Below are 24,142 nucleotides of genomic sequence, written 5' to 3'. Positions count from 1 at the left end.
TACAACCACCGCCTCCCGGGTTCAAGCAATTCTGCCTCAGTCTCCCGAGTAGCTGGGACTACAGGTGTGCGCCACCACACCCAGCTAATTTTTGTATTTTTAGTAGAGACAGGGTTTCACCACGTTGGCCATCAGGCCCAGCTAATTTTTGTATTTTTAGTAAAGGCAGGGTTTCACCATGTTGGTCAGGCTAGTCTCAAACCCCTGACCTCGTGATCTGCCCACCTTGGCCTCTCAAAGTGCTGGGATTACATACAGGCGTGAGCCACCATGCCCAGCCCAGACCCACTTTCCATATCCTCCCAGGAAATAAGGTAAGACAACACAAGGACCTGCAGATGCTGCTCAACAGAGAGCCACAAGCACAGAGGTCATCTATTTACAGTATTTATCTACCTTTACCACACCCCACCCCACCTTTACCTGCCCCCAGAAGGCTTCATGTTGCACCTTTAAACCTGTGCCCACCTCTTAGTGGTAGAAGTCCACATACATTTAAGTAGGAATTTCAAGTTCTGGACCGGAGTTCACCAACAGAAATTTCTGTAATGACGTTCTATATCTGTACATTGCAATATGTTAGCCACTGGCCACATATGGGTACTGTGCACTTGATATGTGGCTGATGTGACTGAGGAACTGAATTGTTAATGTTATTTCATTCTAATTAATTTAAATTGAAATAGCCACATATGGCTAGCGGCCAACATATTGGACAGTGCAGCTCTAGACAATTCCAGCCAAGCTGACCCTAGAACCAGAGAAAAAATACTAAGTTTCAGAACGATGGGAGCAGGCTCTCCAGGAGAGGACCAGGTACCTTGTCCCTAAGCCTTGAATGGGGCCACTGCCCTCTCCAAAAGGAAGCAAACCAGGATGGGCAGAGGCAGCTGAATGTGAGTTTGAGGACGAGGCAGGGTTAAGACAGAATCTAATGGGGTCATAATGGGGGATGATATATGGAAATGAAGCATAAGGAGAGGTAGAGATGGAGGTGAAGGAGGGAAAGGAAGCAGGTCCCTCCTTGTTGACTTAGTACTAGCACCAATCTTGGCAAGCTCTAAAACCTTTATTACACCCTTTTCCCCTTCCCCCCTTTATTGCCACATCCAATGAAAGAATCATTACATATCTTCTAATGCAATCCCCTCATTCCACAGATGCATAAACTGAGGCCCAGAGAGGTGACCGGGCTGTCCAGTCATATGTTGAATCTGCAGCAGGATCAAGATCAGACTGTGTCCTCCCCACTCTCAAGCCCATGTGTCCTCTCCCACCCTTAACCAGCTCCACTAAAGGAAGGCAGGGCTGCGGAAGGAGAACTGCAGGTAGACAGCGAGCAGGCAGAGAGAGGCCCAGAAGAGGCACCAGCGAAGAGACAAGAAGTTATAACCGGATCCTGCCTGGGCCCTCGGCTTGGAGGCTTCAGAGAATGTGTAGGCGGTCGCTTCCTCCTCCAGCAGCTTCTCGCTGGGCTTCCAGTGCACGATGCCCTCCTGGCAGGCCTCGCAGAACTCTGTACGATGTGGCCGGTTGTCCGGGCGGCTGGCCACGTGGATGCGGTACTGGCCACCGTCCTCGTCGTAGCACTGCTCGCGCAGGCTGGTGATGAGGTTGTCCACCAGGCCCTCGATGTTCTCCTCCAGCATGCTGGACTCGTCCTGCCTCGCTGTGCCACACTCATAGCACAGCTGCTTGAAGACACGCATGCGCACCGAGCCCATCCGCCGGGCACGGTCCAGATGCATATGGAAGAGGATGACCACGTGGGCAGACTGCCAGGTGTGCCAGCACCAGGAGCAATGGAACCTGCCGGGAGGAGAAGGAGGGGTGGAGAAGGTGGGCCTCCCAGAGACAGCCCGCCCTGAGGAGCTCTGAGGGGGGAAAAAGGCCTGTGTGCCCGTACTTGGAGATGGAGGCAGAGTATTTACTGCCCTGTGGATTCATTAGCACTCCAAGGCCTGCCTGCTATCGCCTCCTCCTGGTGAGCACCCCTGGGACCCAAGCAGCATCCTCAGGAGCCAGTGCCCAAGCCATCTGGCATCCAGCAGTGCTCTAGAGCGTGCCTCCTGTGGTCTCAGCTACCCCTGAGCCCAATGCACTCAGGTCTTGCACCTGGGCGCTGTGCAGGGTCATTCCCCTTCTCTGGGCTTCATTTCTCATGTGTGAAATGAAGTGTGTTGGCGTTCAATAAGGGTCCTTCCTCTGTGACCTCCTGCAATTCTAATAAGAAGGATGACATACACCATCTAACTCACGCATCTTGCTTACTCTGGGGAGAAGAGATGCCTCTACTTGTGCCAAGCACAGACCCTGGCTCACTGTAGGTCCTCAGTATGCCACTGAGAATGACGGGATGGGTAGGATCAACTGGCTTTGGGAGGAACTACCAAGTTTAGTTACTACATCTTCACAAAGAACACTCCCCAGTCTCTTGACAAGTCATCTCTAGATCCCCCTCTAGCCCTGCAGTGGGGACTGGAAAAGTGGGTACTCATTCCCATTGCCACTCCTCACACACACAGACACACGCACACATGCTTTGTCTCTCTCTCTTACATGCACACAGGCCACTTGGCCTAACCTGGGTTTTCTAGAGTCCCAACCTCAGGAAGTGTGGTGGGTGGTAGCCTGGGGCTCATCTAGGCCAGCCCCACTCATTCCACCCCACCACTGCCTGCACACTTCAGTGATGCACCTCCTTACCTCCAGGGCAGTTCTTTCCTTCCCTGAGATGAGCCTCCTCCAGGCCTCTGTTACAGAGGCTTCACGGGCGGTCCATCCACTGAGCTGACCCTGCCCTCATCACTGGCCCTTTCTGGATCCGTTGTATGATGGCCTTGAAGGACTTCTGATGAGGAACTCAATTCAATCCAACAGACACCACTCAACACCTACCATATGCCAAACACCACTCGACCCAGGCTGTGGGATAGAGACGAGGCCAAGCCAGTCCCTGACCCTTGAAAGCCTGATCACATGAGCATAGAACAGTACCCAGAATGGCCCAAGTCGGGGTTGGCAGGCCAGAGGAACCTAGTTGGTACTGAACCAGGAGAGGTTACCCTGCCCCCAATGCTGGGCGAGAGCTGCAGGGCATCTGACTGTTTAGAGACAGAGTGAACCTGTGCACAAATAAGCTCATGGGCAACAGTTCTTCAGCCCTTCCTGAGGCCAGCTGGGAGCCACAAGCCACCAGCCAGGAGTAAGAGGAGCTTATCCCTGAGGCAAGAGGAGACATAAGTTTGCTGAGCTCAGCCCCTAAACTCTGGATCCCAGGCACTCAAGTTTCCAGGCCTCTGCCATCTCTCCCAGCAGGCAGTTCAAATGCTGTATGTTTTCAGTCTCCTTCTACACCTTTTTACATCCCCAGAGTTGCTTCACCTCCATCAAACCAGACCTCACATCTTAAATTCAAAAATATCAGATCTGGGGGCAGGGGAGCTTAAGAAGCATCTAGTCAGCCCTTTATTTCACTGAGAAGAGACTGACGCACAGATAGTAAGAGAGGCATCCATGTACACACAGGTAGTTAGAGGCAGAGCCAGTGCCCAGCACATAATAGGTACCCAACAGATGCTTCTTGAATTGATAGAACTGACATGAATCAGCCAACCTCTGGCTTTCTGTGTGTGTGTGTTTTTTTTTTTTTTTCACAAGCCAGGTTTACTCCAATAATTCCAGGTCTTGGGGCAAGAGTACAAATGTGAGCTCCCCACCCACATCTTGCCTCCTCTGTTCCCATCCTCAGCACCATTCTGTACCACGAGAAGCTTCAAACACATACACGTGTGAACAGCCTAGCCTTTGTGTCCGTGTTCTGGCTACATCTCCAAATCACAGTCACCTATTGGCCTCTCTTGAATCAAAGGACACAGGGAAAAGGCCTGCACAGACCCTACAGATGGCCTCCTTTTAGATCATGATTTGGGACTGGGACTACCGAAATCCCTGCCCAAACTACCACAAGACTTGAAGTAGTTTGGGCAGGGATTTCTGTAGTCCCAGTCCCAAATCATGATCTAAAAGGAGGAAAGGCATGTGGACTTCAGACGGCCTTGTCCCCTTGGCCTCAAGGACTCTTTGCACTGCGTTGGATGTGCAGTTCCTATAAAGGGTGGGACCATGGGCTCTAAGTTCCTAAAGAAGGTTTTGCTCAAAGTTAAATCTTTTTATCACAGGTACATAGATAATAGAGCTAGAGTGGGTAGGATCGATTATCTAAGACCAACCCCCTCATTTTGTAAATATAAAAACAGAGAGCCAGAAAGGGAAACAGACTTGCCAAGTTTACAGGGCTACTTAGCTGTATATAGCCAGTTCATAGCACATAGCAGGTGGTCAATAAATATATCTGTATTCAGATCAATTTGGATTATTCACTAAACATATCTAGGACCAGAGCATAGCTACACCCCCCATATCCCCCCAACTTCTAGGTTAAGGCTTTCCCCAATGGAACTCATAGCTTCCTTCCTTTAGTTCCAACTCACTCTTTAAATGTCAGAGATTGCAGGGACGTAGAAGATATTACAGCTCTTCATTTAATGTGGACAACTAAGACCAAAAGATAGACCATAATTTGCTCAGGGTCACCCAGGAAGTTAGTGGTATTGCTAGGATTAAAACCAAGAACTCTGTGACCCAGCCGGCTGTTCTTTTTTTTTCCCCCATCTGAGCTGACACCAGAATGAGCCTGCCCCAGGGACGGGGCTCTATCTCTCCTTGGAAAGTACCCCACATCTGTGACCCATGGGCTGTCTTCAAGGTCCCTCCCCACTGAGCCTCTCACCTGCCTGAGGCATGCTGCTCCACATACTGCTTCCAGCCAGGAGCCAGCTCACTGGGCTTGAGGTTGGGGTCTATGATGAGCTCCCAACTGTCTGCAGGCTTTGCCACCTCCATCTTCTCATAGAAGACTTTCTTCCACTCACAAGTGGTCAAGCTGGTACACATGGTCCTGCTGGCAGAGGTGGCAGTTCGAGCTCAGCCCTGGTGAGAACACAGAAACAGCACGATTAGGTGCGTGACAATTCAGTGTCTAAGATCTGAGAATCCTTATTGGCAGGACTGGGAGGAAACAGGACCCAGCTCCCTCCTTTGTTACCCTGGAACCTGTTACCATGGTAGCCAGGAAGGGCACCAAGAGGGAGGGCTGGGGAGAAGGGAAGCCCCAAGGGGGAGTTTCAGGGCCCTGAGCTAGGCTTGAGAGGCAGCGCTGGGTAGGACTGAGAGGAGCAAGCATGGTGGGAGGCCCCAACCTCAGACCACACTCACCGGGGTTTCCAGAGGTCTCCAAGAGGCAACGATATTTGGTGGCCCTGCTTCACCCAACTGTTCTTCTAGCATTCTCCACATCATGTGCTATAGTAACTATGACACCCTTAGGAAGTCAAAGAGAAATGAGGGACAGGGAAAGGCAGAGCCTGCTGCTTCCACACCCCCTGATGTGCTGTGACCATCACTTACCGTGTGTCTAGCACAAACTGCTTGACCTGTGTGCTGGCCAAGGCAGATTAGATCAGGAAACTGAAGTTTATGCAACCCCTAAGTGACTCATCCAAGATTCAGATCTAGGCCTTCTGAAACCAAGCTCATCTGTTTATTTATTTTAGTACTATTGTGCTCCTAACAGGGAATTGAATGAGAAGTAACATCTCTTTGTCGAGGGCAATCTCAGACCAGTTGGTGAGCTAGAATGTAATTTCACATGCCATGAAAAACACAGTAATAACATTTCAGATTCATAGCACCATAGAACTGTTAGAGCCCATATTCAGTTCCTGGTCCCAAGCCAGACTAAGGCGGCTACTGGAGGAGTGAGTTTGTTCTGTGCTGCAGGCTCCTGCTGCCTCCATTGCTGCTAAACTGGAGCAAGAGAGCATCCATAGCTCCGTGATGCCCAATTTAAATTCTTTAGAGACTAGAGGGGAATTTGATTTCCAATTTGGTAATCCAGGTGAAGACATGGTCACCTGAAGAGAGGTAGCCTTGAGCATGGGAAAGACCAGGCATGTGGCTGCTTACTCTAGCTTTGGTCCAATCTCCAGCTGTAATCATCTTATAATTCTTTAACCTAGATCCCTGGACATGCGGAGTTTCAACAGTAAATAGCATCAAGAAGTGAAATAGGTTGCTAAGAACCAGAAGCTCTTGGTGTTGAGTTGCCAAGTGGTTTTCCGGAAGGGTGAGGTCAGGGGCAATGTCACTGGATTCTCTCTTGAAATGAAAACGTACTACTCTAGTGGCTTTGTGCTAAAGACCTCAGAAAGGACACAATTGTCTTAGAAACATTGACTGGTAACTCTAGAAGAGCTCTTTTATTTTTAAAAATCTGATTTGTTTCTTCAACTCTTCATTTCTTAACCAAAATTTCTTGACATTGAATTAAGACAACTGAGGCCTAGAAATGGAAAATTACTGGCCCAAGCTCTCAGGACTAGGTAGCTCAAACCTCACAGGGGATTCCCTCAGAAGCCAGTTACCAGACCAGGTGAGACAGAGGGATCCATGAGTGGCCAGGAATTGAATGAAGCTGAGATGAGCTTATGGCCTGGCCTAGACCCTCGTGCCAGGAATGAACTTCTGAGAAATATTATACCCTTGTTCCCAGAACAAATGGCAATAAAGGAAAAACAGAAAGAGGATGAGAATTGTCAGGGTTTACCTGTTGTGTGTGTGTGTGTTTTTTTTCCTCAAATGATGCAATCCCCTTAGGCCTAGTGTCAGGTTTAATTTAGCATAGCAGCTCTCTAAGCAGAGAGCAATATAATTCATCTTTCTGTATAACAGCACCATTTTCACTTTTCATACAATCGGTGAGCACAATTACTACTTCAATTTTCTGTGAACGGCACTATGTTATTCCAGATCCCACGATTTAAGAGCTTACCAATGTATATTGTATACAGCTGTGGCCATATCACACTCTGGCAACGTCATTATACATCTTTTATCTAGGTAGTACTTTTTCAAATAAAGAAATTGTTATTTCTTTATAAAATAAAATACTGTGCACCTGTATTCTGCAAACAAATCAGCAAGGGGGAGAGGATGGATAAAAGAATGACTTCTCCCCTTCAATTTGGACTGCAGGTTAATGAAGAGCTTTGTAAAATATTTATTATTCAAATTTTACTTATTAGAGTAATGTAAGAAATGCCAGTGTGGAGCCTAAAATGACAAAGTAATGAAGAGTTGAAAAGGTGTGTACATCGAAATCATCTAGGGAGTTTTGAAAACGATATATGCCTCTGCCTCAGATTTCAATACATGTTCTTGAGGAGACAAATTTGCTCTCCACCTGCTCCAGTCCTGGGAAGGATCCCTTCTATTGCCAGCCATTGTTACTGATGCGATATGTTGTCCCACAGGCTACTGGAGGCCAAAAATGAAAAACAAAAAAAGAAGATTGAGTAAAATGAGCAAGTGGTTTATAATATGCCTTTCCCAGGAAATAGATCCAGGACAAATACAAGCTGTGTCCTATCTTCTCCTGTCTCTCTGCAATTCAAAGAACCACAGACGATGCTATAGGGCGAATCCAAGATCCCCTGGGGAGTATTTTCAAGCGATATTAGGAAGGCCTCTCCATCCCCAGGTTGTAGCACTCGGCGAGAGCATGGTCCAAGCTTGCACTCTTTGGGTGGGAGCTGATCTCTGAATCTCAGGGGAGGCCACACAGAGCAGTCCGTGGCTCTCTAATATGGCGCATAGTGTAGAAACAACATCCCAGGAAGACTTCATGCTACCTTTTTATTAAGTGGCAGCAACCGGAGCAACTGCAGGCAGGTGACGTTCTGTTTCTGCTGATGTCCAAGGGTCCAAATTCTACGTGCTGTGCTTCCCAGTACCCCAAAGGCTCTGGAGTCTGTATTAAGAGTGGCCATATCTACTTACCTTTTTTCAGGGCCTTATTATCCTACGTAGAGATTTGCTGAAGAATTATCACACTATTTATGGGATGTAAATAAATAAAAAAACAAATGGAAATAGGGTGTACTCCATGCAAGGGAGAAAAAAAAAAGAGATGGGGGTTGAGTTAGGAAGGAAGAATATAGAGGGTCTGGGGACACTTTCAGCGGGTACAGCCTATGCTGCCTCTGTCCAAGAGGCTGACGGCCTTCTTCAGAGTTCCTTAGGTATACTCAGAGAACCTGTTAGTTTCTGCTGAGCTAAGGCTCAACACACACAAAAACAGCCATGACTCCTCTCTGGGACACTCCCAGCCATCAAGGCAGGGTGAAAAGGGAGCATGGGATAGATTATGCCAGCTTTTAAAGCATCCATTCTAAAATGACAGTGCTGGGGTCAATATCCTGGGCAGATTTTAAAAAATACATATCTTTCCTTTTAAACCCACATTTACCCAGGAGAATGTGTGTAGTTCCAGCGCTTTCCAGGAGATACCAATTCACACAAGGAAAGGACCCATTAAAGCTGAGTCCATTCCTGAGGCAAGTCTTTTACTATAAATAGAACTAATTTTACCTTGAGTGTCTATCTTTAGGAACCAGGTCACCTTCCAAATACTGATGGGGATTTCTCGATGAGCAGTCAGAAAGGCTGTTTGGCCCCAACACTGAGCTCAGTTAACTTTCTTGGAGACTTTCCATATGCAGAATTGACTGCGTACTTCAATTTATATGGGAGTGAGGAGGAAAAGGACTAATACACTCATTAGTATTGTATTTACCCTTAAGGCTGGATACTGACTTTCCTTTTTTCTTATCCAAAAATGAAGATAAAAGTGTTCAAGTGCATATAATTGGACAAACGTTACATAGATATTACATAAACAGGCAGTTAAAAGCCCCCAGTAAAGATTTAAACAGACACTTAACTCTGACATTGGAATCAGAAGATACACAGTCGATACGAGTCACTGGCCCAAAATGATCAGGCTTTGCTTAGAGTTAAGTTAAATATGCTAGAAACACTTCAATTCATTTCCCCAGTTGTCAAGCAATTGGAAAGAGCAGATCTACACACTATAAAAATGTTTCTCACTCCCAAGGATAAGGCAGGCAGGTTTAATAGTAAAACAAAGCATATGAGTTGCAGATCTTACACGAGATGTAAAACAAAGATGTTAAACGAAGACGTTTTATATGAGATATAAAACAAAGCATATGAGATGCAGATCTGTATATTTCTCAGGAAGTTTGAGCTTTCTTGATACATGCTGATAGACGCTATAGTTAGAAAGCTACGTTTCTTGCAAAGTCCCAAGGTGAATGTAAGACAAGCTTGGAAAGAGAGAACGCTGCAAGAAAATCCACTGACAAGAATAAAAATAATTTTAAAAGAGAAAGATCCATTGTTAGTGAAACAAGAAAATGGCCACAACTACAAGCCAGAACATCTAACAATTATAGTTAAATTTGGATATAGAGTGGGAGCACATGAAGTACCAGTGCATGCCTCACTTCATCTCACACAGACTGAATATTTCTTTTCTTTTTTTCTTTGTTCTTGGGACAGACTCTTACTATGTCACGCAAGCTGGAGTGCAATGGCATGATCTCAGCTCACTGCAACCTCCACCTCCTGAGTTCAAGTGATTCTCCTGCCTCAGCCTCCTGAGCAGCTGGGATCACAGATGCGCACCACCACACCTGGCTAATTTTTGTATTTTTAGTAAAGATGGGGTTTCGCCATGTTGGCCAGGCTGGTCTCGAACTCCTGACGTTGTGATCCACCCACGTTGGCCTCCCCAAGTGCTGGGATTACAGGTGTGAGCCACTGAGCCTGGCCAGAGTGAGTATTTCTTTAAACATGATCCGCCCCAGTAACAATGAACACACCTACCATGCACATCTGGGTTCCTAATACCGTTCTCCAATTAAAACAGCAGCAGCAAACTACGTCTTCTTGGAAAAATTATATCAAAGCTCATTCATTCCTATGTCTGGAGGTTGATGCTGCCTGTGATACGGGACCACAGCTAGGGCTATGGGCCAAAACATCTACACATGGCCTTTCTATGGAGCCTGGGCTTCCTCACAGGATGCTGGTGGAGTTCCAAGGGCTGGTGTCCCCAAAGAATCAGGCAGAAGCTGTGCCTCCTTTCATGAGCTACCCTCAAAAGTCACAGAGCAACACTTTCACCATTGCCCAGATTCAAGGTAAAGGAACATAGACCCCACATTTGGAGAGGAGGAAGGTCAAAGCTATGTTGTAAGAAGAAGATGCAAGTCGGGAGGTACCGCTGTGACGGTCTTTGGAAAACATGCGTTATCACAGCAGGTAGGGAAGTCAATAAGGCTTCCACAGAAGAAGTGTTATGTGAACAAACCCTTACAGAATGAGCAATTGGCAACTAAATAAAATTTTTTAAAGGGGTGCTTTTCCCTAAGGAGGGGAAAGCATGGGCAAAGACTTAGAAAATGAAGTGATACAGAATCATTCTTGAAACTCCGTATCATTTAGGACATCTGGGTCACACAGAAGAGTGATGGAAGTTGAGGCCTGAGAGATATGTGGGACCTGGATTATGAAGGAGTTTTTAACGTCCTGGGAAAAGTAAGATTTTGCCTTAGAGGGGATGTGAAATTACTAAATCGTTTTAGGCCTGAACTACATGATCGTATTTGCATATCAACAACGTGCTATTTAAGCACATTGCTCTCTCTCCCTTTTCCCCATAAATTGGCTGGTGTCTAAAAATGCTGTTTCCATGACACACTTGCCGTGAATTCTAATCCGCTTAGCTCTTTGCAAATCTAGATCCCTCTGTAGGAGGTGTGAAAAGGACCTTCACTCCGTTATCCAAAAGTGCTCTCTAGCGAGAACACTCCATTGAATACTCTTTTGTACACTCCCAATTGAAGCCCACTGGATTAAGTGTCATGAGAAGATGGAAAAATAGTTTACAATGTTTTATATTGAAAAGTAATTAATAGAATTGGAATATTAAATTTTTAATGAATTTTTATTGTCAATAAAGCTTCTATGGACTATTTTCCCCCAATGAAGGTACATGTGAACAAGAAATAGATACACTGATGTTTGTAGTCTCCAGTAGTACATCAGCATGTCACAAATGAACACAGACACCCAGGGGCTATATCTACCAAATTGCCTTAAGTCTCCTACCTAGATTTTTCATGCTATAGGAAGACAGAAAAATCTTAATGTGGATTTATGCTGGTAGGCAGGGGGAAAGAAGGAGTTTGAAAATAATTTACAGTGAAGAGTAAACTCTGTGATGACAAAGTAGCAACTGTTGGTGCAGGTGCCATAACAGTTACTTAATCTGTGTCATGCCCTGAAAGGCAATTAAGTGAAGTCTGAGTGGGTGAAGAAACTCTTAAGATTCAGTCCAAAATGGTTTGAATGTCCAAGGGGACCCATTGATGGAAGCTGGTCATGGGCAACACCAAACTCATTCTATCCAGAGAATTTGTATGATGCAAGAAATAGCAAAAGTTTCAAGCTGATTCTTGAGGCATCAGAAGCTGGGCAAAAAAACAGCAGACTAGTTTCTCATCTTAAATACTAGTTGCAGGAGTGGACCTTAATTTAATATACCTTAATTATAATAAAAGGTAATGGTGATAAAGTCCTCACTATGCACTATGAGTTTTTCTAAGTACTTTATGTATATTAATTCATTTAAGCACACACAATAACCCTATGAGGTGGATACTATAATTATTTTCCCTGTTTAGATAAGAGGAAACCGAGACTCAGAAAGGTTGAGTGATTTACTAGTGGTCATATAGTTAATAAGTGACAGTTCCGGGATTTGGACTCACACAATCTGGCTTACTGACTATGCATATTTATCCACTAAGCTATTCCGTAGGCCCAGTTTTTTGTTGTGTTTTTTTTTTTTCCTGTCTTCCCAGGAGTAGAACCTAGGCACAGTTTTTAAAGTAATAAACTCACTGTAAAATGTCAAATGATACAAAAATATATTAACTATTAAATGAAAGTTCCATATCCTCTTCACCCCACCTCTCCCTGCCATTCGTTTTTTCCAAGTTACTATTTTTTTCCAAGTTACTATTGTTAAACTACTTTTTCCAAGTTACTATTGTTAAACATTTAGAATTTATTTGATTAAAAAATGCATTTGATTTTTAAAACATTGCAGTGTTTTATAGGATCTCTAATGTTTAAAAAAGTTACATGGCATTGACATCTTCCAAGTTTGGTGCACAATGGCTTGTAAGACATAGATTCGAAGCTTGTTTGTGAGCCTCTGTTAGCTGGGCACTATCTGAAACCGGCATCAGCACCTCACCGTGGCTTGCATGTTCCACTGCACAGGCAGTACCTTGGGAATTTATTAAAATACTGTCTCTGGTGGGCACGCCTGTAATGCCAGCACTTTGGGAGGCCGAGGTGGGCAGATTACGAAGTCAGGAGTTCAAGACCAGTCTGGCCAATATAGTGAAATCCCATCTCTACTAAAAATACAAAAAATCGGCCAGGCATGGTGGTGCACACTTGTAACCCCAGTTACTCAGGAGGCTGAGGCAGAAGAATTGTGTGAACCCGGGAGGCGGAGGTTGCAGTGAGCCGAGATCACACCATTGCACTCCAGCCTGGGTGACAGTATGAGACTCTGTCTCAAAATACATACATACATACATACATACATACATACATACATACATACTGTCTCTGTGTGAAAATGTTTATCTAAAGAGGGAGGAACCATCATTAAAAGTTGAAAAAATGTTAACATGATGTGAGGACATGCACTGGCAACATGTGCGTGACGAATAATTTTATGTCAACTTCACTTGGCCAAGGGGTGCTCAAGTATCTGCTCAGACACGATTTCTGGATGTATCTGTGAGGGTGTTTTTGGAAGAAATCAGCCATTTGAACCGGTGAATTGAGGAAAGCAGATGGCCCTCCCTGCGTGGATGGGCATCATCCAATCCATTAAGGGCCTCAATAGAACGAAAAGGCAATGCAGGAAAGTTGAATTCACTCTCTGCCTGACTTTTGAGCTGAGACATTGATCTCCTCCTACCCTCAACTCCTGGTTCTCAGGCCTTGAGACTCAGGCTAGAATCTACAAGATTAGCTCTCTGGCTGTCAGGCCTTCAAACTATGCCTGTGGCTTTCCTGGGTCTTCGGCTTGCAGCTGGCAAGACTGTGGGACTTTTCAGCCTCCATAATCACATGAGCCAATTCCTCATAATAAATGTCTTCCTAAATATCCACACACACAATTTATATAATACATATATTATATGTGGGTGTATGTGTATATCCTATACAAGCACACACACATAAACATCTATCTTATTGGTTCTGTTTCTCTGAAGAACCTGGGAACCATACGATATGTATGGTTCTCCATATATTTAGGTTTATATATACATATATACGTGCGTGTGTACAATATACATATACATATGTGTATATATTACCTAAATATATGGAGAACCATACAAATACACATACACACACACACACACACACCCCACATATAGATCCTATCAATTCCGTTTATCTGGACAACGCTGACTAATACACCATGATTCTCTCTAAATGGGATTTCAGAAAAAGCCCAAAAACCTTTGCAAATATTTCTGGGTTTTCGACTGGAGGATTCCTGAAAGCGTAGGCAAAGATTCTCTGGCAATGTCAAGGGTCCACTCTTGGCACAAAGCTCTCTATGGGGAGTCAGGAGACCCAGGTTCTTATCTCAAACTTGTAATAACCCTAGATAAATCAGTTGAGTATCCTGAGCATCAATTTTCTAGATGAGGAATTAGAAATTTCAAAGGTGCTGACCTCTAACACCCCATTCTCTGCTTCGATTTTGGATGTCTAAAAGCACCATGTGAAGCAAAGTGCGCTCACTGCTCCTAATACGCGTAGCCACCCCTTTTGCTGTTTCTGTGCATCTCTATCCTGGTTTTGGTGTGCTTTTGCTTCCAATGGCTCAGAGAGTCTTCCAGCTTGGCCTGCACTTTAGGATCCAAGGAATATAGGCAGTGTCCAGGGGAGTCTATTTTTAAATGCATTCGGTAAGCATCTATTAACACCTTGTCAGGTGAGGCTCTGAGGCTACTGGTATGACTGCAACATGGTCCCTGCCCTCATGGATTCAGTCTGGGGCAGAGATAGTATTACCTTTATTTTTTTTTCAGCCTTGAAGCAATGGACACCTGCACCGTGCACTATGCCTTTAGGGAACCCACTGCTCTTCTGTTAGAAGGAAACTCTCAGCTTTCCTTGTCTGACTCATGAGTTGTTTCGAGGGAATTTTTAAAAAAATGTATAAACAAGTGGAATTTTTCCCAGTTCCCTTTTTATTGTTGATTTCTAACTTAACGGCACTGTTCTCAGAGAATGTGGTCTGTATGGCACCAATACATTGAAGTTTTCTAAGGCAACTGTTGATCTTTCTTAATTATGATTTTCTGTATTTAATTTTTAAACGTTTATGCTGAATCAGTTTAGAGAGATAACATGTTAATTACAACCTCAGACTCTAGAGCCAGATCTAGATTTTCCTCTCAGCTCTGCCAATGACTGGCTGCATAAAATGGGTGATGATCTCAGTCTCCACATCGGTAAAGTAAGAAAAATAAAACAGACTATTTTTATTTTTAAAATAAATATAAATATTTTATATGTATAAAATATAATTATTTTATAATATTTATATTTTAATATATATATTAAAGTTCCGGAGAGGATCAAATAAGCTCATACTTGCACAGAACCAAAAACAGTTCTTGGCACATAGTGAGTGCTCGATAAATGTTATTTAATATTATTTTTCTACTTACATTATACATTCCATTTATAGAACATTCTCAAAAAAAACAAAGTTATAGAGGTAGAGAACAGATCAGAGGTTGCCAGAGGTTAGAGACGAAGGGAGGGAAACAGGATGATGATAAAAAGGTAGCACAAATTGTCTTCGGTGTGATAGTACCGTTGTATATCTTGATTGGGGTGGTGCCTACGTGAATCTACAAATCCAACAAAATTGCATAGAAACACACACGCACACATACGCACACACACATACACACGAGTGCACGTAAAAACGAGTTAAGTCTGAAGGTGGTCTGTGGATTATACCCACTGTGTCAACTTCCTGGTTTGGATATTGTGCTATCGTTAGGTAAGACCTTACCATTGAGGGAAACTTGGAGAAGGGTACACAGGACTTCTCGACACTATTTTTTGTAACTTTTTGTGAATCCATAGCTATTTAAAAATTTAAAAAACTTCTAAATGCTCCTGGCATATGGTGAAGGTCTAATAAATGTTACTACTTTTTGTCATAGCTGTTTTTCAAGTTTTTATGTATATTTAACACATACTAATTTTGAAATTAAATTCAGAACAATAGATACTATTTTAAAAAAGACAAAGTGTATCTCAGCCAAGTTCCATATTGTTACACGTAGAGGAACTTTCAGGCCTTTGTGAGTTGAAAAATGAATTAGAATTTCTGATAACTAGTGTCATTTTGTTCGCTCCTTTTGAATTGTGAGAATATCGGGAGGTATGAATAAGAAAACCCTAAGTCCCGAATCCATGCGTGTTGGTCTCGTGGATGCAGGAAAACTTGGGAACAATAGATGAGAATGGGCTGGCCCCCAGCAACTAGAACTCTGTGGCCTCAACGAATGGTTTATATTCCCAGAACGCCCCTAGTGAGACCAATCGCCTACCTCCATCACTCAGTTACTTTGACCAGAAAAGTCCTTGTCACTGTTTCCAAAAGGGGTCTTGAAGATTATCCCATATTGTCTTCGCATTTGCAGTCAGAAGCTGAGGCCCAGGGACGGTAGCTGATCAAAAGCAGAGCCTGGTCTTCAATCAAGGCGAAAGCTGTTTGCTCTGGGTCTCACTGTGGCAGGGCCTAGGACAGCAGAGATTTGATGCTGTCTCCCACCCACAACTACCCAGAGTCACTGAGTGTCATCAGGAGAACAATGCTTAAGGGGCACCTCCTCAGGCCCTCAGTACTGAAGGGGAACCGGGAGGGGATTGAGATGCACCCAGCCCACAGCCTAGGCACCAGCCGTCCAGGAACACCGGCCTACACTGTGATGCAGGTGGTGAGCGCCATGGCATGTCCCGGTGGCTTCCTCTCTGTCCACGCCCAGAATTTACAATTTCGACCCTAAGAGAATACCAACCCTAAAAGCCTAAATTTTCTTCTTACACTGTTGTGAGTTGAAAAAGCTGTGCTCAGGGATAGACAAACGTTACCAGAGGAGAGTGTCCAGGTTCTTGGCATTTTGAACAAAGAAATGGACAAAACATACAAAGTTATGAAAGAATAAAGCAAAGAGAGCATAGATTTACTGAAACGAAAGTACACTCCACAAAGCAGCAGTAAGCTTGAGCAAGCACCTCAGGAACGCTGGTTACAGAATTTTCTGGGCTTTAAATACCCCTCTAGAGGCTTCCCATTGGTTACTTGATTCACACCCTATGTAAATGAAGTAGTGGCTCACAATCAATCTGATTGGTCATGGGAGGTGACCAATCGGAGGCTGAAGTGAAGTTACAAAGTTACACTCCTATGCAAGTGAAGAGTAGGCCTACAATCAGTCTGATTGGTTGCAGGAGGGGACCAATCAGACGTACTTTCATTTTTAATCTGCAAGGCAGAAAAGCAGGAGGGGTTGGGGGAGCAGGTTGCAAAGGGAGTAGCCTCTGATCCTTTTGTTACTTGGGTGTGAAGAGGTGGGGGGGGGGCTTTCCCTTTTTTTTTTTTTTTTTTTTTTTTTTTTGAGATGGAGTCTCTGTGGCCCAGGCTGGAGTGCAGTGGCGCGATCTCAGCTCCCTGCAAGCTCCGCCTCCCAGGTTCACGCCATTCTCCTGCCCCAGCCTCCCGAGTAGCTGGGACTACAGGCGCCTGCCACCTCGCCTGGCTAGTGTTTTGTATTTTTTTTAGTAGAGACGGTGTTTCACCGTATTAGCCAGGATGGTCTCGATCTCCTGACCTCGTGATCCGCCCGTCTCGGGCTCCCAAAGTGCTAGGATTACAGGCTTGAGCCACCGCGCCCGGTCCAGGATTTTCCTTTTCATTCAGTTCTAGGAAACCAGTGCAAATTGGCCTTAGGTTCTCTGTCTCCAGACCCTATTCTCCTGCCTCACAAAGATAGGTGTACCTTTTTGTTAATTCACCCACTGACACACAAAGTTACTGCCTGTACTAGCTGAGTGTCTGACAGCAAGTCAGAAGGCAAGTGGTCTGTTCCCAGCCCTCACCCACTAGCCAGATGTTCTTAGGCCCTCCTCTCCGAACCTCAGTTTTGTCATCTGCCAAATGGGAGATCTTGCTTCCTTAATCGGCGAGACTGTGGTGAGGATTAAGTGAACCCTTGGAGATGAAAGGCTTTTGTGATTTGTAAAGTTTTGTTATACTAGACACTAGATTGGTGTCATATCATAAACCCCTGCCTCTCTCCACAGTTCTACTAGGAATTGACCTCTTTTGCCCAAGAATTGAGATATAACCCCTTACATTTTCAAGAAGGACTGGAAATTCTTGATCCCCAAAGGAATGATTCAGAGTGGAATTTTACACACATTCAAGTAGATCTCCGAAAGAAAGATTTGGGGGCCAGAGCCCCCCAGTCAATTCTGTTGAATGGCTCTGCTGAGATGACGAAAAGGATTTAGAAAGAGAATAGGTACAAAGGCATAGGAAATCAACTCAAAAAATAGCACTGGTCCCATCTATACCTTCCTACTTCCCTGGAGCCAGAAAAAGTGGCACCTGCAGCCTTCACGACTTAGTCTACCCTGCCACCTTGTGGCTATTTGCTAGACTGCACCAGTAGAACAGCCTCAGAGAAAGCAGGGACCAACAGGAACCGGTAATCAGGCACTCACTCCTTTACTTCGTCACTCGACAAACTTGTACAGATGCTCACAGTTGCTCAGGCTGAAGAAATTCACAGTCTGGAAGAAGAGAGGGACTGAAGGGAGGGTAAATGGAGCAAAGAGACTTGGTAGGCAGGGGTCTTGGTGTTTGCAAAGACACTGAAGCCTCCCAGGTTTGGGAAATGGTGAGCTTCTCCATGTGACTGAAGAATAGGGTGCACCAGGTAGAAATGATGGGATATGAGGTTATAGCCTCACTATCAGAAAATGATATGTATGAAACTGTAAGCCTGTACGTTAGGAAAAAAAGAACACACAAACCAACAAAAAAACAAAGACAGACACAACTTGGTCCCTGGAGTGCAGGTCAGTTCAGGTTACAGGAACCATCCACTCCTCCGCAAATGGCCCCCAGACTTCCATGGCCCTTCCGTCCTGAGACTCCTAGGAGGAAACACACAATCTGAATCCCTCGCCATGATCAAAATCAGTTTCTAAATGGGATAGGATCTTGTATAGTCTCAAGTTTGAAAGGGACCTTAGAGTCATTTAATCCAGCCCTCCCTGTAAGCCAAGATTGCTGACAACTCACCACGCATCTTGAACTTAAATCGCCTTCAGTGATGAGTTCGGATGCTCATTCAAAGCCCGTTCCACCTTTAGATAGCAGGACATCCTTTATTCTATCAGGCTGAGTTCTTCCTGTTTATAATTCCTGTTCAATGATACAAGGTTCCCCCCTCCAGGGTTGTGCCAAAGAAGTAATCAGACATATGAATGTATATGAAGAAGGCAACCATTTGGTGGCAGCACTAAGGTTTCTGGAAATAGGAAATCATGGTAGTATTATTTCCGAGGAACTAATACTGACATAGGCTTTGGGGGAGCTGTGCCCTAGTCCTCGTAGAATTTCTTTGCTTAATGTCACTTGGCTTCCTTTCCTTTATAAAGGTAGAGTTGGATTTGATCAGAATTCTCACTCCTGGTTCTAAGTCAGAATCACCTGGAGAGCAGGCAGCAGAAGGTCTGAAAGCTCCCTATGGTCCAGAACTGCTGGATGAGACCATTAGTGGGGTAAGCTCAAATATTCCATGATTATTTAAGACATGATTAACTATAATAATGTTAAAGTCTTCAGTTCTTGTTAAGGGGTTTTTATCAAGCCCATGATGGTCTGGTATGTAAGTTCTTGGTGATTCCTATTTCATAAAGACCTACCTGGATCTAGAGTTTTCTCCCATCTGCACGATCAAAGTGTGGTTCACGGAGCACAATTATTTTGTTCTGTCATGCTCTTTTGGACAGAGACCCACCAGTGACATAAAAGACAAAACTAACTAAAGAAAGAAGAGGAGACGTATTGCCTGATCTTAGCCAAGTGCCATGACCTTCTTGTTCCCCATTCACCTCATCTGTAAGAGATAAGAGAAACCCACTTCAGTGAGTTGTCATGAGGGTAATTGAGACCGTGAGTGTAAAGCCTGCTGGCAATGAGAAGGCTTTCCAAATCTCAACTCCCTGAGTCTTTGACAGCTAGAAGAAAGTGCAAACAAGAAGCTGGGGTGGTACCTTTTCTGAGAGCCTTTTTCCTCATCTTTCTTCCCATAAACAGCCTCTGTTGAGTTGTATCATGTCCCCACAAAATTCATATGTTGAAGTCCTAACTTCTAGTACCTTAGAATGTGACCTTATTTGGAAACAGGGTCATTGCACATATAATTAGTTAAGTTGAGGTCATTAGAGTGGGCCTTAATCTAACTCAAGTGATGACCTCATAAAAAGGGAAGAACTTTGGATACAGAGTCACAAACACAGAAACACCATGTGAAGATGAAAAGATTGAGGTGATACTTCTACGAGCCAAGAGTGCTAGATTGCCAGGAAATGACCAGAAGCTAGGAGAGAAGTCTGGAACAGATTCTTCTCTGGAACAAATTCTTCCTTACAGCCCTCAAAAGAAACCAACAGTGGCAACACCTTGATCTCGGACTTCCAACCTTCAGAACCATGAGGGAATAACATTCTATTGTTTAAGCCATTTCAGTTTGTGGTGCTTTGTTTCAGCAGCCTTGGCAAACTAATACACCTCTAGAGGTGACTCCTACTGGTGACATCGAAGGACAGCTCTGTCCAGATGGAAGGAGGCACTGAAGTTCCACAGAACAAGTGGGAGACACGTGAAAACTCTGAGAGTGCCTCTCCATGGGCCAGCAGCTCCACAAGGCTGTCCACCTTGTACTGCCCTGAAAGAACAATTTGCCATTCTGAACATGCCCCTTCTCAAGATATGCTGAATCCATAGGAACATCATTTTTTTAAATTATACTTTGAGTTCTGGGATACATATGCAGAATGTGCAGGTTTGTTATATGGGTATACTTGTGCTGTGGTGGTTTGCTGCACCCATCAACCCGTCATCTACATTAAGTATTTCTCCTAATGCTATCCCTCCCCTAGACCCCAGCTCCCCGACAGGCCCCGGAGTTTGATGTTCCCCTCCCTGTGCCCATATGTTCTCACTGAGGACCATCATTTATTAGCCATAGTTTTATATATTTTGGCGTTTCCTTGTAATTTTCCTTCCATATATGTCCATGGTTTGTTTTGTGATTTTGACTACAAACCCTTTAAGGGCTGGAACCACATTACAAACCTCACTGGGAGTCAGGTGATATTTGATAAGAATTCTTGGTGTGACCTCAAGCATGTCACCTTTCCTTTCAGGCCTGGTCCTTCCCTATGGAAGAAATTATTATCACTGAGCTCTCTCCAGTTACAATATTCTGTGATCCCAACTCCATATGTATTTACATACCCAGCCTGCCTTCTTGGGGTCCTAAAAGGAAAGAAAGACCCAGGAAACTCATCTCTTAGATATGTTGAGCAGCTGTCATCTGGGTTTAAATGAATCAGCCTCATTTAATAAGGGGCTAGACCCCAAAGGTTTGGGAGCAATATAGTACTCAGGAGCTGTAAACCCCACTAGGTCCCTTTCCTAGACTCCAAAGTCCTCCTGCCTGGGCATCTGTCTTTCTGGAAGGCCACTTTTTTATGTTATTATTTTTTTCTTTTTTTCTCCCATGAGTCATAGAGAACGAGAGAAGGCCACTTTCTTAGTGAATGCTGAAGCGTTCTCCTCTCTGGAGGCAGGCTCTGGATGCTGCAGGTCATGTGATGGGGAGCATGCCCACGGTAGGGCTGGGCTTCTGTGTACCCTTTGGAAGCCTCCTGTCTCTGCTCTGGGCCGGGGAGGAACATTGCCTTTCCAACTGGGTACAGTATTTTGGGCAAATGACATCTTGTTTCCTACCTTGGAGGGATTACAGCATGCCTTGGCCTCCGCTATAGAGAAGCTTGGGCCTAGTCAAAGAAGTGTAAGGGTCCTTCTAATGACAAACACCCCAGAAGCGTGGCTATCTGTGTGTAAATTATGCTCTTTTGGTTCCAGGAAATAGGCTCATACAGGCCAGTCCAAGTAATGGCAGTGGTGTAGAAATGGAGGCAGTGACCCCACTATAAAGTGGTTATAAGAGGGATGGATTATCCTAGAAATCTAAGACTAGAAACCCCCACACAATTATAAGCTTCATAAAACTAGATTCTGAAAGGTCATCCTAGTTCTGGAACTCTGCCGTTAATGAGGCCCCAAGTACTCTTCAAGGTTCAGCTTTTCTCTGCTTCTCTTCCTCATTCTAATTCTCTTAGTGCTTACCAGTGCATGTCTCTGGTAGAACACAAGACAGCTTATTATTTTTATTAAATTTTTTTGAGACAGCGTCTCACTCTGTCGCCCAGACTGGGGTGCAGTGGCACAATCTTGGCTCATTGCAAACTCCACCCCCTGGGTTCAAGCTATTCTCCTGCCTCAGCCTCCCTAGTAGCTGGGATTACAGGCTTGCACTACCACGCCTGGCTAATTGTTGTATTCTTAGTAGAGACGGAGTTTCACCATGTTGGCCACGCTGGTCTCGAACTTCTGACCTCGAGTGATCTGCCTGCCTTGGCCTTCCAAAGTGCTGGGATTACAGGGGTAAGCCCCTGCGACCAAACTTATTATTAATTATTACTATGAGTGAGACAGAGAGAGAAAATAGAAACCCAGATTCCAAAGGGAATAGCTCATTTCTGCAAGAAGCCTGAAGCCTAACGATTGAATTGAACCAATTAAAGTTCTACTGACAACCATCATGTGAACTCAGCCTACCTGGACACTTTCAGCTGTGTGACCTCGGACTAGTTCCTGCCTCCATTTCCCCATATTTAAAACAGAACACGTGTAACCAGGCATGGTGGCGTGCCCCTGTAGTCCCAGCTACTCTGGAGGCTGAGGCAGGAGGATTGCTTGAGCTCAGGAGTTCAAGTGAGCTATGATCATGCCATTGCCCCCCAGCCTGGGTGACAGAGCAAGACTCCATCTCTAAGAAAAATAAAATAATAATAAATAAATAAATATTAAAAAGTAAAATGGAACATTGGCCTCTGGTTGTCCTTCCCTTAGGGTTGTGTAAGGAGCAGGAGCCTGTTCTCCACTCCCCACCCCAGGCTCCGGGTGGCAATAGGAAAGTGCCTTCACGCCTCCTGCCTCAATCTTTTCATGGGTCAGATGCAAGATCCGAGCTAGGTGATAGGACCACCCCATCCCTTCCAACTCCTAAATAGCTCTGCATAGTTCTAACCACCCTGCTTCTCTGGGATTACGCCTTACACATCCTCATCGCCCTGGTCCTCAGAAACCTATCCTCTAAAAATCCCACATTGTAGAATATCACGCATATTCCATGTATTGGTGAAAAGTTGCATTTACATCACGCTTTTTAGTAAACATTTTATATTCCCTTTGCCCTGGCTTATCTGCTCAGAGACTTTTCTTTTTAGTTATTATTGATTGTCAATTGGCTCCAGTCACTCACTCTTTGATCTTCCCTTTTGTTTAAATGGCCACCCACGCTATCTGCCCTCGCCCCTCCATCTCTCTATTAAACAGTAATGAAATGCAAACAAACTTGGAGGTACTCTGGGAGCAAAGGGACCGTGGGGCCAGCTTCCCTTAGGCCTGTGAATTGTCATTCCTGAAGCTGTTTTGTAAGTTCTTCTGCCAAGTTTCTATGGGAGCAGAGGGATCATTTTCTCCCTTTTCAAAGAGCAGGGTGAGTTGAGGCCTCGAGCTGGCAAGTCCTTTAAAGTCATTTTCAAAGGAAACCTGAGCTGAAAGGCCATGCAGCTGGCAGAGGGTGCTGTGCCTTTCTGAGGCTCTCTGTGGGGCGCTGCGTGGTCAACTCCCATAGCTTCCCAGCACGTGCTCGGAGCCTGCTGCAAAGGCATTGCCAAGGGACACGACTGCCCAACAAGTGGGCCCACGGCCCTGGGGACAGGCTCAACTCCACATGCCCTCCCCACTGCCACCCAGGAACAGGAAGGGGGGTGTGCAGGCTTCTCCTCTGGGCCAGTGACCAGAACCACACTTGTCCTCACTATTCTCAGGTCAAACTTGATCCTTGGGGTTTTTTGAGGTAAAATAAAACTAGGTGCCAAAGCAAGCTAGGTGAACTTGCATCTGAATCAGGGAATCATAAATGGTGTAGTTCACTCTCATGAACAGGTTGGAAGGGGGACCCAGAGGGAAAGTACTTGTCCCAAGTCACACTGGAGGAGGTGGCTGAGTTCTACCACAGGGCTCTTGGGACAGAGCACCTCTGCAGGGATAGAGGTTTGCTTGGCTACTAACCATTCATAAAGCTTCTGAGTCTGCAGATGTCTGCCAATCACCCAGCAGACACCAAAAAGCCCACATGCACTCAGGCTGAGAAATACATGTCTGGAGCCACATGCCTTCATATTGCCCCATGAGCTGAGTGGAGAGAAATTGTTTGTGAAGCCAGGAAGCAAGATGGGCCTTCTCACTTCCAAGACTGGGCAAACTGAGGGCCAGAGGAAGAAGAGATGCCTATGTCAGCAGAGCTAGCAGGGAAGTCATTAAATACTTAGCCTAGGCTGGGCATGGTGGCTCACACCTGTAATCCCAGCACTTTGGGAGGCTGAGGTGGGCAGATCACCTGAGGTCAGGAGTTCGAGACCAGCCTGGCCAACATGGCAAAACGCCGTCTCTATTAAAAGTACAAAAAATGAGCTGGGCATGGTAGTGCGTACCTGTAATCCTGGCTACTCGGAAGGCTGAGGCAGGAAAATCACTGGAACTCAGGAGGCGGAGGTTGCAGTGAGCTGAGATTGCACCACTGCACTCCAGACTAGGAGACAAAGCGAGACTCTGTCTCAAACAAACAAACAAACAAACAAACAAAATGCTTAGCCT

General features: G+C 45.0%; 1 protein-coding gene across 3 annotated transcripts; it reads right to left on the bottom strand.

Annotated features, from left to right (window-relative positions):
* Positions 1-268: 268 nt before the first annotated feature.
* Positions 269-15,969, bottom strand: LOC105470882 (receptor transporter protein 2). 3 transcript variants are annotated; one of them, XM_071090672.1, is made up of 3 exons: positions 15,663-15,969; positions 4,793-4,992; positions 269-1,809 (listed from the first exon to the last, which is right to left on the bottom strand). In XM_071090672.1, the coding sequence occupies exons 2-3, from the start codon at positions 4,954-4,956 to the stop codon at positions 1,293-1,295; spliced, it is 681 nt and encodes a 226-aa protein (XP_070946773.1). In that variant the 5' UTR covers positions 4,957-4,992; positions 15,663-15,969; the 3' UTR covers positions 269-1,292. The 3 variants fall into 3 exon arrangements, with proteins under 3 accessions (XP_070946773.1, XP_070946772.1, XP_011721458.1); XM_071090671.1 differs by lacking the exon at positions 15,663-15,969 and adding an exon at positions 5,278-5,385; XM_011723156.2 differs by lacking the exon at positions 15,663-15,969 and having other exon boundaries at positions 270-1,809; positions 4,793-5,385.
* Between the last annotated feature and the right edge of the window lie 8,173 nt (positions 15,970-24,142).

Source organism: Macaca nemestrina, chromosome 2 (genome assembly GCF_043159975.1).
Source record: "Macaca nemestrina isolate mMacNem1 chromosome 2, mMacNem.hap1, whole genome shotgun sequence".
NCBI lineage: Eukaryota > Metazoa > Chordata > Mammalia > Primates > Cercopithecidae > Macaca > Macaca nemestrina.
The sequence above is the reverse complement of the archived record's forward strand: the minus strand, read 5'-3'. Positions and strand labels throughout refer to the sequence as shown.